Source organism: Oratosquilla oratoria, chromosome 11 (genome assembly GCF_046742065.1).
Source record: "Oratosquilla oratoria isolate Oo_2021 chromosome 11, ASM4674206v1, whole genome shotgun sequence".
In the NCBI taxonomy this organism is placed as follows: domain Eukaryota; kingdom Metazoa; phylum Arthropoda; class Malacostraca; order Stomatopoda; family Squillidae; genus Oratosquilla; species Oratosquilla oratoria.
Window position 1 is genome coordinate 4,853,666 of NC_134787.1, and position 14,404 is coordinate 4,868,069.

The 14,404-nt window shown below is 35.6% G+C and overlaps 1 protein-coding gene across 1 annotated transcript in view; it reads right to left on the reverse strand.

Annotated features, from left to right (window-relative positions):
* Positions 1-14,404, reverse strand: part of LOC143029932 (polycystin-1-like protein 2) — a 183,232-nt gene that overhangs the window by 144,157 nt on the left and 24,671 nt on the right. Inside the window, exons 4-5 of the mRNA XM_076193143.1 lie at positions 10,702-11,126; positions 7,083-7,199 (exon numbers count right to left, since the gene is read on the reverse strand). Of these exons, the coding sequence (XP_076049258.1) occupies positions 7,083-7,199; positions 10,702-11,126 (542 nt within the window). The remainder of the gene's footprint in view (positions 1-7,082; positions 7,200-10,701; positions 11,127-14,404) is intronic.

Genomic DNA, 14,404 nt, shown 5'->3' on the forward strand with positions numbered 1-14,404 from the left:
TTCACATCTAACTTGTTCCAACTGTCTATTGCTCTGTGAGGAAAGCTGTTCTTTTTCAAATCTCTTCTATAGCTGTCTTTTTTTATTTTCTTTCCGTGTCCTCTTGTATTTCTGTCATCCCATTTTATCAGATTCTCTCTATCAGTAATTTCTATGCCTTTCATGATTCTGTAAATAGTTATCAAATCTCCTCTCTCTCTTCTTTGCTCTAGTGTCTGTAGTTTAAGTTTTTGTAGTCTCTCTTCATATGATAGTTTTGAGAGTGTTGGTGCCAGTTTTGTAATTGCTCTTTGTATTCTTTCAAGTTTTTTTATACATTTTTTTTGTACTTGGTGACCATATCGTTGCTGCATATTCCAATCTTGGTCTTATCAGGGTGATTAGGATTTTCCTCACCATTTCTTCATCCAGGTATGTAAATGCCACTTTGATTGTTCTTATTAAATTATAGGTTTCTCCAAAAATCTTATTTATATGTTTCTCAGGTGACATATTATTCATAACAATGACTCCCAGGTCCTTCTCGTTTTCTACTCTTTTTATTCCTTCTTCTCCCAAATTATATGATCCTGTTATTCTGTTTTTGCTTTTTCCAAATTCCATTATACTACACTTTTTTGTATTGAACTCCATCTCCCACTTCCTACTCCATTCCTGTACTTTATTTAGATCTCTCTGTAGTGATTCACAATCTTCTTCAGTTTTCATTCTTTTCAGTAGTTTTGCATCATCTGCAAAGAAGCTCATATAGCTTTCAATTCCTTCATCCATATCATTAATATATATAGCAAACATTATTGGGGCCAGAACTGTTCCCTGCGGGACACCGCTTATTACTTCATTCCATTTTGAGTGCTGATCTCTTATCACTACTCTCATTTTTCTGTCTTGCAAAAAGTCTTCCATCCAATTTAGCAATTTACCTTGTATTCCTCCTTCATATTCTAATTTCTTAAGCAGCTTCTTATGTGGTACTTTGTCAAAAGCTTTTTTTAGGTCTAGAAATGCACAATCAGCCCATCCATCTCTTTCTTGTATTATATCTATTAGCCTTGAATAGAAACATATTAAATTGTTGACTCATGATCGCCCTTGTCTGAATCCAAATTGCCTTGGATTTAGTACGTTGTTTTTTTCCAAGTATTTTACCCATCTACTTTTGATAATTCTTTCACATATTTTTGCTATTGTACTTGTTAGAGAGACTGGTCTATAGTTGGTAGGTTCTTCTTTATTTCCTCCTTTATATATAGGTACTATATTTGCTTTTTTCCAATCTTCTGGAACTTTTCCTTCTTTTAAGGAACTGCTTATTATGCTATGTATTTTGTCTGCCAGTTCATTCCTGCATTCTTTCAGAATCCAGTTTGCTATTTCATCTGGCCCATGCGATTTTCTGACATCAAAATTACCCAAGTGTGTCAATATTTCATTCTTTGTTACTTCTATTTCTTCCATAGGGGGGACTTTTTCTTTCCACTCAATCTCTTCAGGTTGTATATTTTCCCTTGTAAACACTGATTTAAAATGTTTGTTCATAATTTCTGCCATTTCCATTTCCTCAGTGTATTCAACTCCTCCTTGTCTTAATTTCTCCAAGTCTTGTTTGTTTTTCAGTTTATTGTTTACAAATCTGTAGAATAGTTTTGGTTGATCTTTACACTTTTCTATAACATCTTTTTCATATTTTCTTTTTTCCTCTCTGCACTTTTGTACATATTCATTTCTATAACCAGTATATATTTTCCATTTTTCAGGTCTTCTGTCTTTTTTCCATCTGGTCCAGGCTTTGTCTCTTTTGTCTTTTAACTCCCTACAACTTTTGTTGTACCAGCATTTTACATATTCTTTTTCTTGTTTTTGTCTTGGGACATACTTTTCCACTCCTTTTTTGTAAATTTTTGTCAAGATATTCCATTTCTCTTCCACTGATGTTTCTTCTTTGTATATTTCTTCCCAGTTTTCTTGTTGGAAGAATTCTCTTATTTTATCAAAGTTTGTTTTTTCATACATCATTCTTCCTTTTCTATATTGTTCATTTCTTTTCATATATTTTTCTTCATTAAGTTCCAGTTCAATCAATATGTGGTCACTTTTACCTATTGGTGTTTTATATTCAATCTTGTCCACTATTCTAGGTTCAGATGTAATTATTAAGTCTAGCCTCGATGGTTCTTCTTCATTTCTATACCTAGTGTTCTCTTGTATCCATTGTGTCATTGAATGGTCAGTAATCATCTCAAGTAGAGCATTTCCCCATGAGTCATCACCACTCTTTACTGTCATTTCTTCCCAGCAGATTTCTTTGCAATTAAAGTCGCCCATCATAACTATTCTTCCTCCATCTTCCATTATTTTAGTTAATGCTATCTTTGTGTCCTCTAACATACTTTTATGTTCACTCTCCTCCCATGAGGCTGTTTTCGGAGGCACATAATTGATCACAAATTTTCTGCTCTTCTTATCTCGGGGGAGGGGGGGGGGTTGTGTCCCCCCCACCCTCTTTAAATCCCTGGAACATATTCTCGTCACTTTCTTCTGTATTGCTCCTCTCTATACTTCTAATCTTTACATTTTTATTAGACATTTGATCCTCGCTAAGTCTTTTGTTTACCTTCCGCTTGTCTGGCTGGGCAAAGTCTACTCCCTCCTCATTTCCTTCCATTTCCCTCAGTAATCCCTCCCCTTTTCCTCTTTCCCTACGTTCCCACTACTCCACGAGCAATTTCCCCCCCACCCTGCAAAAACACTAGGCACTTCTCTTTGCGTTGGGATCCACAGACTTCAATTTTCTTCAGAACGTCTTCTAAGCCGTCCATTCGTTGAAGTGTGTATTTACCTAGTTGTATTTACCTAGTTGTATTTTACGGGAAGGGGAGCTATGCTCGTGAGGTCCCGTCTTCATATCTCATTTTATCTAAACTATTTTTAAATTCATGTATTGTTTTTGCACACACCACTTTCTCATCTAACTTGTTCCAACTGTCTATTGCTCTGTGAGGAAAGCTGTTCTTTTTCAAATCTCTTCTATAGCTGTCTTTTTTTATTTTCTTTCCGTGTCCTCTTGTATTTCTGTCATCCCATTTTATCAGATTCTCTCTATCAGTAATTTCTATGCCTTTCATGATTCTGTAAATAGCTATCAAATCTCCTCTCTCTCTTCTTTGCTCTAGTGTCTGTAGTTTAAGTTTTTGTAGTCTCTCTTCATATGATAGTTTTGAGAGTGTTGGTGCCAGTTTAGTAATTGCTCTTTGTATTCTTTCAAGTTTTTTTATACATTTTTTTGTACTTGGTGACCATATCATTGCTGCATATTCCAATCTTGGTCTTATCAGGGTGATTAGGATTTTCCTCACCATTTCTTCATCCAGGTATGTAAATGCCACTTTGATTGTTCTTATTAAATTATAAGTTTCTCCAAAAATCTTATTTATATGTTTCTCAGGTGACATATTATTCATAACAATGACTCCCAGGTCCCTCTCATTTTCTACTCTTTTTATTCCTTCTTCTCCCAAATTATATGATCCTGTTATTCTGTTTTTGCTTTTTCCAAATTCCATTATACTACACTTTTTTGTATTGAACTCCATCTCCCACTTCCTACTCCATTCTTGTACTTTATTTAGATCTCTCTGTAGTGATTCACAATCTTCTTCAGTTTTCACTCTTTTCAGTAATTTTGCATCATCTGCAAAGAAGCTCATATAGCTTTCAATTCCTTCATCCATATCATTAATATATATAGCAAACATTATTGGGGCCAGAACTGTTCCCTGCGGGACACCGCTTATTACTTCATTCCATTTTGAGTGCTGATCTCTTATCACTACTCTCATTTTTCTTTCTTGCAAAAAGTCTTCCATCCAATTTAGCAATTTACCTTGTATTCCTCCTTCATATTCTAATTTCTTAAGCAACTTCTTATGTGGTACTTTGTCAAAAGCTTTTTTTAGGTCTAGAAATGCACAGTCAGCCCATCCATCTCTTTCTTGTATTATATCTATTAGCCTTGAATAGAAACATATTAAATTGGTGACGCATGATCGTCCTTGTCTGAATCCAAATTGCCTTGGATTTAGTACGTTGTTTTTTTCCAAGTATTTTACCCATCTACTTTTGATAATTCTTTCACATATTTTTGCTATTGTACTTGTTAGAGAGACTGGTCTATAGTTGGTAGGTTCTTCTTTATTTCCTCCTTTATATATAGGTACTATATTTGCTTTTTTCCAATCTTCTGGAACTTTTCCTTCTTTTAAGGAACTGCTTATTATGCTATGTATTTTGTCTGCCAGTTCATTCCTACATTCTTTCAGAATCCAGTTTGCTATTTCATCTGGCCCATGCGATTTTCTGACATCAAAATTACCCAAGTGTGTCAATATTTCATTCTTCGTTACTTCTATTTCTTCCATAGGGGGGACTTTTTCCTTCCACTCAATCTCTTCAGGTTGTATATTTTCCCTTGTAAACACTGATTTAAAATGTTTGTTCATAATTTCTGCCATTTCCATTTCCTCAGTGTATTCAACTCCTCCTTGTCTTAATTTCTCCAAGTCTTGTTTGTTTTTCAGTTTATTGTTTACAAATCTGTAGAATAGTTTTGGTTGATCTTTACACTTTTCTATAACATCTTTTTCATATTTTCTTTTTTCCTCTCTGCACTTTTGTACATATTCATTTCTATAACCAGTATATATTTTCCATTTTTCAGGTCTTCTGTCTTTTTTCCATCCGGTCCAGGCTTTGTCTCTTTTGTCTTTTAACTCCCTACAACTTTTATTGTACCAGCATTTTACATATTCTTTTTCTTGTTTTTGTCTTGGGACATACTTTTCCACTCCTTCTTTGTAAATTTTTGTCAAAATATTCCATTTCTTTTCCACTGATGTTTCTTCTTTGTATATTTCTTCCCAGTTTTCTTGTTGGAAGAATTCTCTTATTTTATCAAAGTTTGTTTTTTCATACATCATTCTTCCTTTTCTATATTGTTCATTTCTTTTCATATATTTTTCTTCATTAAGTTCCAGTTCAATCAATATGTGGTCACTTTTACCTATTGGTGTTTTATATTCAATCTTGTCCACTATTCTAGGTTCAGATGTAATTATTAAGTCTAGCCTCGATGGTTCTTCTTCATTTCTATACCTAGTGTTCTCTTGTATCCATTGTGTCATTGAATGGTCAGTAATCATCTCAAGTAGAGCATTTCCCCATGAGTCATCACCACTCTTTACTGTCATTTCTTCCCAGCAGATTTCTTTGCAATTAAAGTCGCCCATCATAACTATTCTTCCTCCGTCTTCCATTATTTTAGTTAATGCTATCTTTGTGTCCTCTAACATACTTTTATGTTCACTCTCCTCCCATGAGGCTGTTTTCGGAGGCACATAATTGATCACAAATTTTCTGCTCTTCTTATCTCGGTCTTCCACTTCTATCATAATCATCTCTACTGTATTCTTTCCATATATGACACCTTTCACGTTTATATCCTTCTTTGTCAGGAACATAACTCCACCCCCTTGTTTTTTCTCTCTGTTTCTAATCCAATAATTGTATGTATCATGTCCTACACTGTTGGGTGGTAGTGGGCCTTTTAATTTTGTTTCTACAATTCCCATTATGTCCGGTTCTTTTTCTTTCAAATAATCATTCAGTTCATTCAATCCTGTTATCAATCCATCTATATTTGTGTAAGACACTCTTAGTTTTCTGCCACTTCCATTGTGTTCTCTGTTTCCCTTATGTTTTTCTTTAGTATGTCGAACTGCTTTATTTTCATGTTCACTACTCTCCAATAGAATCTCTCTTTCTCTGACTCCGTTCTTTCCTCGTTTTTTGCCTTAGCTTCAATTCTTTTCTGCTTTTCTGCCTCTCTTTCCTCCTTATTCATTTCTCTTTTTATCCATACCTTTTTATATTGATCATTTGTTGCTAGTTTCCCTGTCTTGGATAGAATTTTCTCTGCCGTTGTTTGTGACCTGAATTTAATCTTAATTGGTCTGGTCTTATCTGTACTATATTTTCCGAGTCTGAATTTTTCCTCAATTTCCTTTATAATTTCTGGTTCATCTTCCTGGACTAATTTTAATAAACTGCTTACTCTTTCATTTTCCTCCTTGATTCTTGCGGTTCTATCTGGGTTATGTTTCTCTTCCATTCCTAATATAATTATACATTTCTTTTTGTCAGCTAATTCTCTTACTATATTCTCCTTCTGTCTCATCACTTTAATAACTGAGTCTTCATTATGTTCTTTCAATTGCTGTTTGACTATGTCAGTGAATGAAACCTTATTCCCTTCTTGAGTTATTCTCCAATTTTTAGCTTCTGTAGCTATTTTCTCACTGTTTTCATTACTATTCTTCTTCAATTTCTCATTCTCCTCCTTTACATTTCCTAACTGTCTTTTTAGGTCCTCTACTTCTTCAGTTAAGTTTCTGTTAGCCTTCTCTAGTTGTTCCAATCTTTCAATTCTCTGGAAAATGGAGTTTACATTACCTAACTTACGTTCCAAGTCCTCGATCACCTTATCAACTCTCTCCTCTAGTCTTATCAGTCGGGGGGGGTTGTGTCCCCCCCACCCTCTTTAAATCCCTGGAACATATTCTCGTCACTTTCTACTGTATTTCTCCTCTCTATACTTCTAATCTTTACATTTTTATTTGCCATTTCGTCATCCGGTGGTCGTTTCATGTTGACCTTACGCCCGTCTGCCTGGGCCAAGTCCTCCACATCCTCATTTCCTTCCATTTCCCCAGCAATCCCTCCCCTTCTCCTCTTTTCCTACTTACCTACTGCCTCACGAGCAATTTCCCCCCCCCCTGCAAATACAAAAAGGCACTTCTCTTTGCGTTGGTATCCACAATCTGCACTTTTCTTCAGAGCGTTCTTCAAGCCGTCCGTTCGTTGAAAGTGTGTGTGTGTGTGTGAGAGAGAAAGAGAGAGAGAGTGTGGTGAGGGAATCCAGAATATATAAAGGCTTTTAATTCACTAAAAAGAATTTGGTGCAACTTGAAAAAATCATATGAAATATATCACCATATCATAAGAGAAATATATACAAATACTCTCACCTTTGCGTTTATCAGCTGTCTCAAGTGTTAGATAGAGCAGGTACTTGTTGCATGGGTACTTGCTGAAGACCTCAGAACTAATGGCCAAGTCTGAGGAGCTCAAACCCGTTGGGAACACTGCCATCAAAATGGTGCCATAATTAGTGCCAGACATGCATTACTCTAGCTAGGGATGTTGATAATAAGAGTAACTCCTTCCTTCTAATAATATATTCTATATATATTCTTCTGGCCATCCTCAAAAAAGCAAAAATAAAGCTGTGGCCATATCTAAGAAACTAAATAACCATGAAGACACTACAGTAGAAATAGTATACAAATATAAATATAAGAAAACAAAATACACCACAAACCTCTACATAACACCAATCTTTCTATTCGAGGTTAATAGATATAATACAAGAAAGGGATGAATGGGCAGCCTGTGCTTTCCTGGAATTACAAAAGCCATTTGATAAAGAAAAAAAAATAATAAACCCCAAACAATTTGGTTTTAGAAGTGGAAGATCGTGCACCACAAATCTAATCTGCTTTTATTCAAGACAAATTAAAATAATACAAGAAAGAGATGGATGGGCAGACTGCACTTTCCTGGATTTGCAGAAAGCTTTTGACGAGGTACCACACAAAAAATTAATAAGCAAAATTGAAAAAAAGGAGGAATTCAAGGCAAACTGTTGGAATGTATAAAGAACTTCTTAACTGGGAGAAAAATGAGAGTGGTACTTAGAGACAGAAATTCGAAATGGGAAGACATAAAAAGTGGCGTCCCACAAGAGTCTGTTTTGGCTCCCTTAATGTTTGCCATATACATAGATGATATGGATGAAGGAGTAAATTGTTATATGAATTTTTTTGCTGACAATGCTAAATTACTCAAGAGAGTGAAAACAGAGGAAGATTGTGGATCGCTACAAGATGACCTGCATAAAGTATGGAAATGGAGCCAGAAACACGAGATTAATTTCAACATCAAGAAATGTAGCATAATGGAATTTGGAAAAGGCAAAAATAGAATTTTAGGAAAATATATGATGGGAAACAAAGCAGTAAAGAAAGTAAACTCAGAAAGGGACTTAGGAGTAATCATCTCAAGTGATTTGACTCCCGACATGTAAACAAGTTATTTGGAGAGACCTACAATTTATTAAGATCAATGAAAGTGGCCTTCAACTACATGGATGAGGAGATGGTTAGGAAATTAATTGTTACAGTGATAGGACCAAAGTTAGAATATGCTATGTCAATGTGGGCACCTAGCACAAAGAAAAACACAAGGAAGTTAGAAAGAATCCAAAGAGTGGTGACAAAGATGGCACCCACACTATCACATTTGACATATGAACAAAGATTGGAGAAATTACAGCTGTCAACATTAGAGCAGAGAAGGGAAAGAGGCGACTTATTGACTATATTCAGAATTATGAAAGGGATGGCAATTCTCGATAGAGATGACCTACTAAAATAGGACAAGAGAGAAACAAGAGGACACACAAAGAAATTAAAGAAAGACAGTTACAGAAGAGACCTGAAAAAGAACAGTTTCCCCGCACAGAGTGATAAATGTCTTGAATGGGTTGAAAAGTGAAACAGTGAATGCCAGAACCATGCACGAGTTCAAAACTAAACTGGACGTGGAGAGATACGAAAATGGGTCACAACGAGCATACCTCCCGTCCCATAAAATACAACTAGGTAAACTAGGTAAATACATAGTTGACCACCCACACACACAAAATATCAAAACAACACCCAAGTACCTATATTGCACACAAATACTATCTTCTCTTCCTCCACAACCAACAGACACTAGCCTTCATAATCATATCACTCACTGCTCTATCAACAAAATGAGAGACTACACACCGCTGCATGCCAGACCCCATGACATCCATCCCTATGAATACTCTCTTCCTTGAGAGGACAGTATCCACCAGGCCAAACTGTAATGTGTCCACCATCCATCCTTTCTAAGCTACCAGAGGAGGCTGAGTGACAGCATTGCAGACAATTCTCCAGGATGTAACACTTCTCCCCCTACGATACAACACTTTATGGATGATTGCATTGGAAACAATTACACACCAACAATACAATATACACTCTATGAGGAATTTGTGGGAAAACCCCATTCCACCTGTGGTGTTCCTTAGGGAGATGGTACTGCTTGGCCAGACAGTCTAGGCAACATCAACAACAGTGTGGGAAACAACTCATGACCTCTCCAACCTCTTTTCTGATAAAGATAACTATACAACTTACAAAACAATAAAACCTACCCATAAAAAGTCATAAATGATCTACAACAAAGCAAAATTGCTATTACAAGAAGTAATGAAGATTTACATAAAAAAATTAACATAACTCAGTATTCATACATAGAATATCCAACAGAAAATGTCATAAACACCTTACTAAATTCAAGTAAGAAATAAATTTCAAGCTGCTACAGGAACAAAATGCTCCCAAATTTCACACCTAAATTAACCTCTCTAATCAAGTGAGACAATATAAATAAATATATATATATATATATATATACATATATATATATATATATATATATATATATATATATATATATATATATATATATATATATATATATATATATATATATATATATATATATACATGTATATATTAGAACAAGAAAGGGAACAACTGTAGCAATTAAATTATGACCTAGAATAGAAGATTTACATAAAAAAATTAACTCAGTATTCATACATAGAATATCCAACAGAGAATGTCATAAACACCTTACTAAATTCAAGTAAGAAATAAATTTCAAGCTCCTACAGGAACAAAATGCTCCCAAATTTCACACCTAAATTAACCTCTCTAATCAAGTGAGACAATATAAATAAATATATATATAAATATATATATATATATATACATATATATATATATATATATATATATATATATATATATATATATATATATATATATATACATGTATATATTAGAACAAGAAAGGGAACAACTGTAACAATTAAATTATGACCTAGAATAGATATACAAGCAAAAATAGACAAATCTGTTTATTGAATTTTGTATCCTATAGCCTACTCTGAGTCATTTGTAATATTTAGCTTATAATAGGTTGGATACACTAGGCTGGATTCGATCAGTCAGTCTGCTGTCCTAGTTCTCTCTTTCAGGAGACCTACAGCCCACTAGGTAGGTAATTACAAATCAGGTTAGTTTATTATAAACTATGTCAGGATATCATGAATCAGAATTCTTGAAATCTATTACCTGCTTAAACCAACCTACTGCAGGTTTTTTTTATCAACATATATCTATCTATATACCAAGGGCTTTATTCCTCATATAAGGGAGGTAGCCACTCCCACCCATTTACTCCTCTAGGTCAAGAGTAATGCAGTAAGACACAGTGCATCCACAGCTAGGCTAATTCACTGATAGGGAACCCCTTCCCCTCTCCATTCCCTTATGTAAGGACATAGAGCCTATAAATAAAAATTGGCTTGCAAATTGGTGATAGTGGTTTTATTTTCTTGTTGATTTTTATTGTCAGAGATCTGACATGGGGTGAGGGCCATATAAGTATCTAGAGGGGTGACAAAGAAAAATAGGTTCTACTCACTGGCAGTCAGGTTCCCAGAGGTGGAAGAGGTCATGGAAGACTTGACCATGTCCATGTAGGAAATCATCTCAACAGTACTTGAGAGGGACAGGTTTTCCTCAAAACTTTCTTCTGTTACAGTGTAGCCATCTATGGTGGTCAGGATTTCTGGAAAGTAATTCAGACGAAGTCCACTCAGAGTGGTCATGTTTCCTAAACTGGGAAGTTCCGTAGTAGAGGTGCTATTTAGGGAGACCTCAATTATAGGAGTGAGGGTCTCCTCCTCTAAGCTTGTGATGAGTTGCCCCTGAGAGTCAGTGAGCCTCCAAGTGATGGTCATATTGTCTGCACACTCAGCTATACAGGTGCTACGCAGGGCGAGGCGCAAGGAGGGGCTGATGAGGATACCCTCAAAGGTGGGACGACACAGCCCTTCATCTGCACATCTGTGGGGAAGTTCAACTTCAATAAGTAGCAATATGTGACAATGAGCTTCAATCATGTGACTTCATTACTACACAACTGAAAAATCATAAAGCAGAAGCCTAAACAAATCTTAGAAATTAATACAGATATTGAAATAGTTTAATCCTTTCACTGTTCAGGGCCAAATAAAGTCCCTTGGATGCTGCCAGAACAGATGAGGTCATCATCATTAGATTGCATCATTAGATCCATATATATATATATATATATATATACATATATATATATATATATATATATATATAATGTACATATATATATATATATATAATGTATATATATAAATATATGTATATATATTTACCTAGTTGTATTTTATGGGAAGGGGAGCTATGCTCGTGGTAACCCGTTTTCATATCTCATATCACCTAGACTGTTTTTAAATTCGTGTATCGTTTTTGCACACACCACATTTTCATCTACCTTGTTCCAAACATCTATTATCCTGTGGGGAAAGCTGTTCTTTTTCAGGTCTCTTCTATAATTGCCTTTTTTATATTTTTTCCGTGTCTTCTTGTATCTCTACCATCCCATTTTATTAGATCATCTCTATCAACAATTTTCATGCCTTTCGTGATTCTATAGTTATCAAGTCTCTCTCTCTTTGCTCTAATGTCTGTAGCTCAACTTTTGCCAGCCTCTCCTCGTATGATAGTTCTGAGAGCGTTGGTGCCAGTTTCGTAATAGCTCTTTGTACTCTTTCAAGTTTTGTTATACAGTGAGTCCTCCTTATATGGTAATTCTTTATCCAGTAAATTCACAGTTACGGTATTTGGTAATTACTACCCTCGATTCTATTTACGGTAAGAAAAATTCACAGATATGGTATCCGCTCTTGTTTTGTTTACATCGTACCGAAGCACCACCACGCCATGTGGCCACCACAACAATCAGTCTCTTCCTGTGTTTCCCTTTGAACACAAGTTAAATCCTTACAGACATCAAAACTTTTAGAGAATGTCTTGTAAGTATCGAAAAAGCCCTGGAAACCCTGAAGGAATGTGACCCAAATCCTAACCAGAAGTAGCAAAGTGGCTCATGACATAGAGAAAAGTGTCAAAAATTATCAAGAAATCTATGATGAAAAAATAAAAAATGCCAAACAGTCCTCCATCTACTCATTCTTCAAGCCAGTCAGACCTGCTGTCCCTGTCACACCTGCCAACCCTGCTACAGCTGGCCCTTCCACATCTGATGCTGACAGTTCTACAGCTGGTCCTTCCTTCACATCTTCTCTCTTCAAACCAGTCAAACGTGCCGACCCTGCTAGAGCTGGCCCTTCCAACTCTGCTTCCGACAGTGCAGACAACGAAGTGTTTGAGGGTTTTCAACCTCCTGCCTCACTCTCATCTTCGTCTGCCCACTCAGCAAAAGATGAGTAAAGGCTGAGATCCCTACTGTCCCTTATCCTCGGGAGGGACATCATCTGATAGAATACGTGGCAAGTGAAAGGTAAATAAAATTTTTTTTTGTTTATTTCTTTTGTGCAGTACAACCACTCCTCGTTTAATGACCTACTTGGTTAACGACAACGCGGAGTTACGACGGGCTTTATGACGGACCAATATTCATTTAACGTAAATCTCCCCGAAGTTACGACGTTGTGTACGATAAGTTGGCTGAGGCAAATTTGTATGATGTTATAAATGAACTTGTACAGTGGACATTAGCTGTGAGGTAAAGTGTTCTGAAGCTTAGGTCTATATTACCATCCTGCAAGCTGCAAAAACTACCTGGGGTACAGTATATACCAGTACGGGTAAATTTTTAGTTTCGACCATGGGCGCAATATAGCAATAGAAAATTAATTATTAATTTTGTAAATTATAATGTATCGACGTAATATGCAATTTTGTGAGCGGGAATAGAAAAATAAAAAAGGTACTAAAACAGATTTCGTAAGTAACGAAGTTGTGTCGGACAAATGGTACGCCATGTTTGTTATGATAGATGCCGACGTCGAAGAAATGAAAGGATGATAAATTAGTCTAACCTAAACTAAACTAACCTAACCTGTGTTTAATAAATCATTACCTGCAAATTAAATGTCATCCGGATCGTCCTCGTTGTCGTCGTCGTGAGAGATGTTGGCGGGCTTATACAAAATTCTTGCAGCTTGAAGGAATGCATGTATCTCCGCTCCATAACATTCCTACAAGAAAATAAACCTGGCGAGGTACTGTAGGAAGTACCAAGACCGTCAATGGACAGACGACAAGATGGCGTCCCGATCCTATGCTACCGGCTTCGTTCATTAGCATATTTGCTTGTAGCAAGGTATTTTTTTATTTTCATTTCCGCCCACAAAATTGCATATTACGTTGATACATTTTAATTTACAAAATTAATAATTAATTTTCTATTGCTATATTTCGCCCATGGTTAAAAAAAAAAAAAAAAAAAAAAAAAAAAAAAAACACCCCGGTATTTAATATGGAATGTCAGCATACGCGGATTTGGTCATACACGGTAATTATAGGAACCTAACCACTGTATAAAAGAGGGAAAATACACGAAAATAAAGGTACATGTATTGCTGGACATTGTACATGTACGTATATGTATACACTTTCGCTTAACGACCAATTCGGTTAACGACGGCGACGCTTGTCCCAATTGTCTTCATCAAACGAGGAGTGGTTGTACTTTACATTTTCTTATGTGACTATTTTCATGTATTTTCATGTCTGTAGGGGTGACTTTCGACGTGCTGGAACACATATCCTATTATTACATGTTATAATGGGTTCGGTATACAGTAATTTCAATTTGTGGTGACAAGGACTTACTGTACTGTGTTGTAAAATTTGAGTAAGTCACGCAAAAACATTTCTGTCTGAATCCATGCTGGCTATCGTTTATCAAACAGTTACTTTCTAAATGATGTTTGATAGCATCTCTGATGATAGTTTCCATCTTTTTTCCTATGATTGAAGTAAAACTTATAGGTCTGTAGCTATTTGGTTTCTTTTTGGCACCTTTTTTGAATATGGGAGTAATGTTAGGTAGCTTCCATTCTCTTGGGACATCTCCAGATATCATGGATTTCTTGAAAATAATTTCTAAGAGAAAAATTATCTTATTTTTCATTTCCTTTAAGATTTTTGGATGCCAACCATCGGGCCCTGGTGTTTTACTAACTTTGAGTTTTTCTTTACACTTTTTAATTTTTTCTTTTGTTGTATTTATCATAGTAAGTTCATGCTAGACTTTTCACAAATTTCAGTTTAGAGTTCAC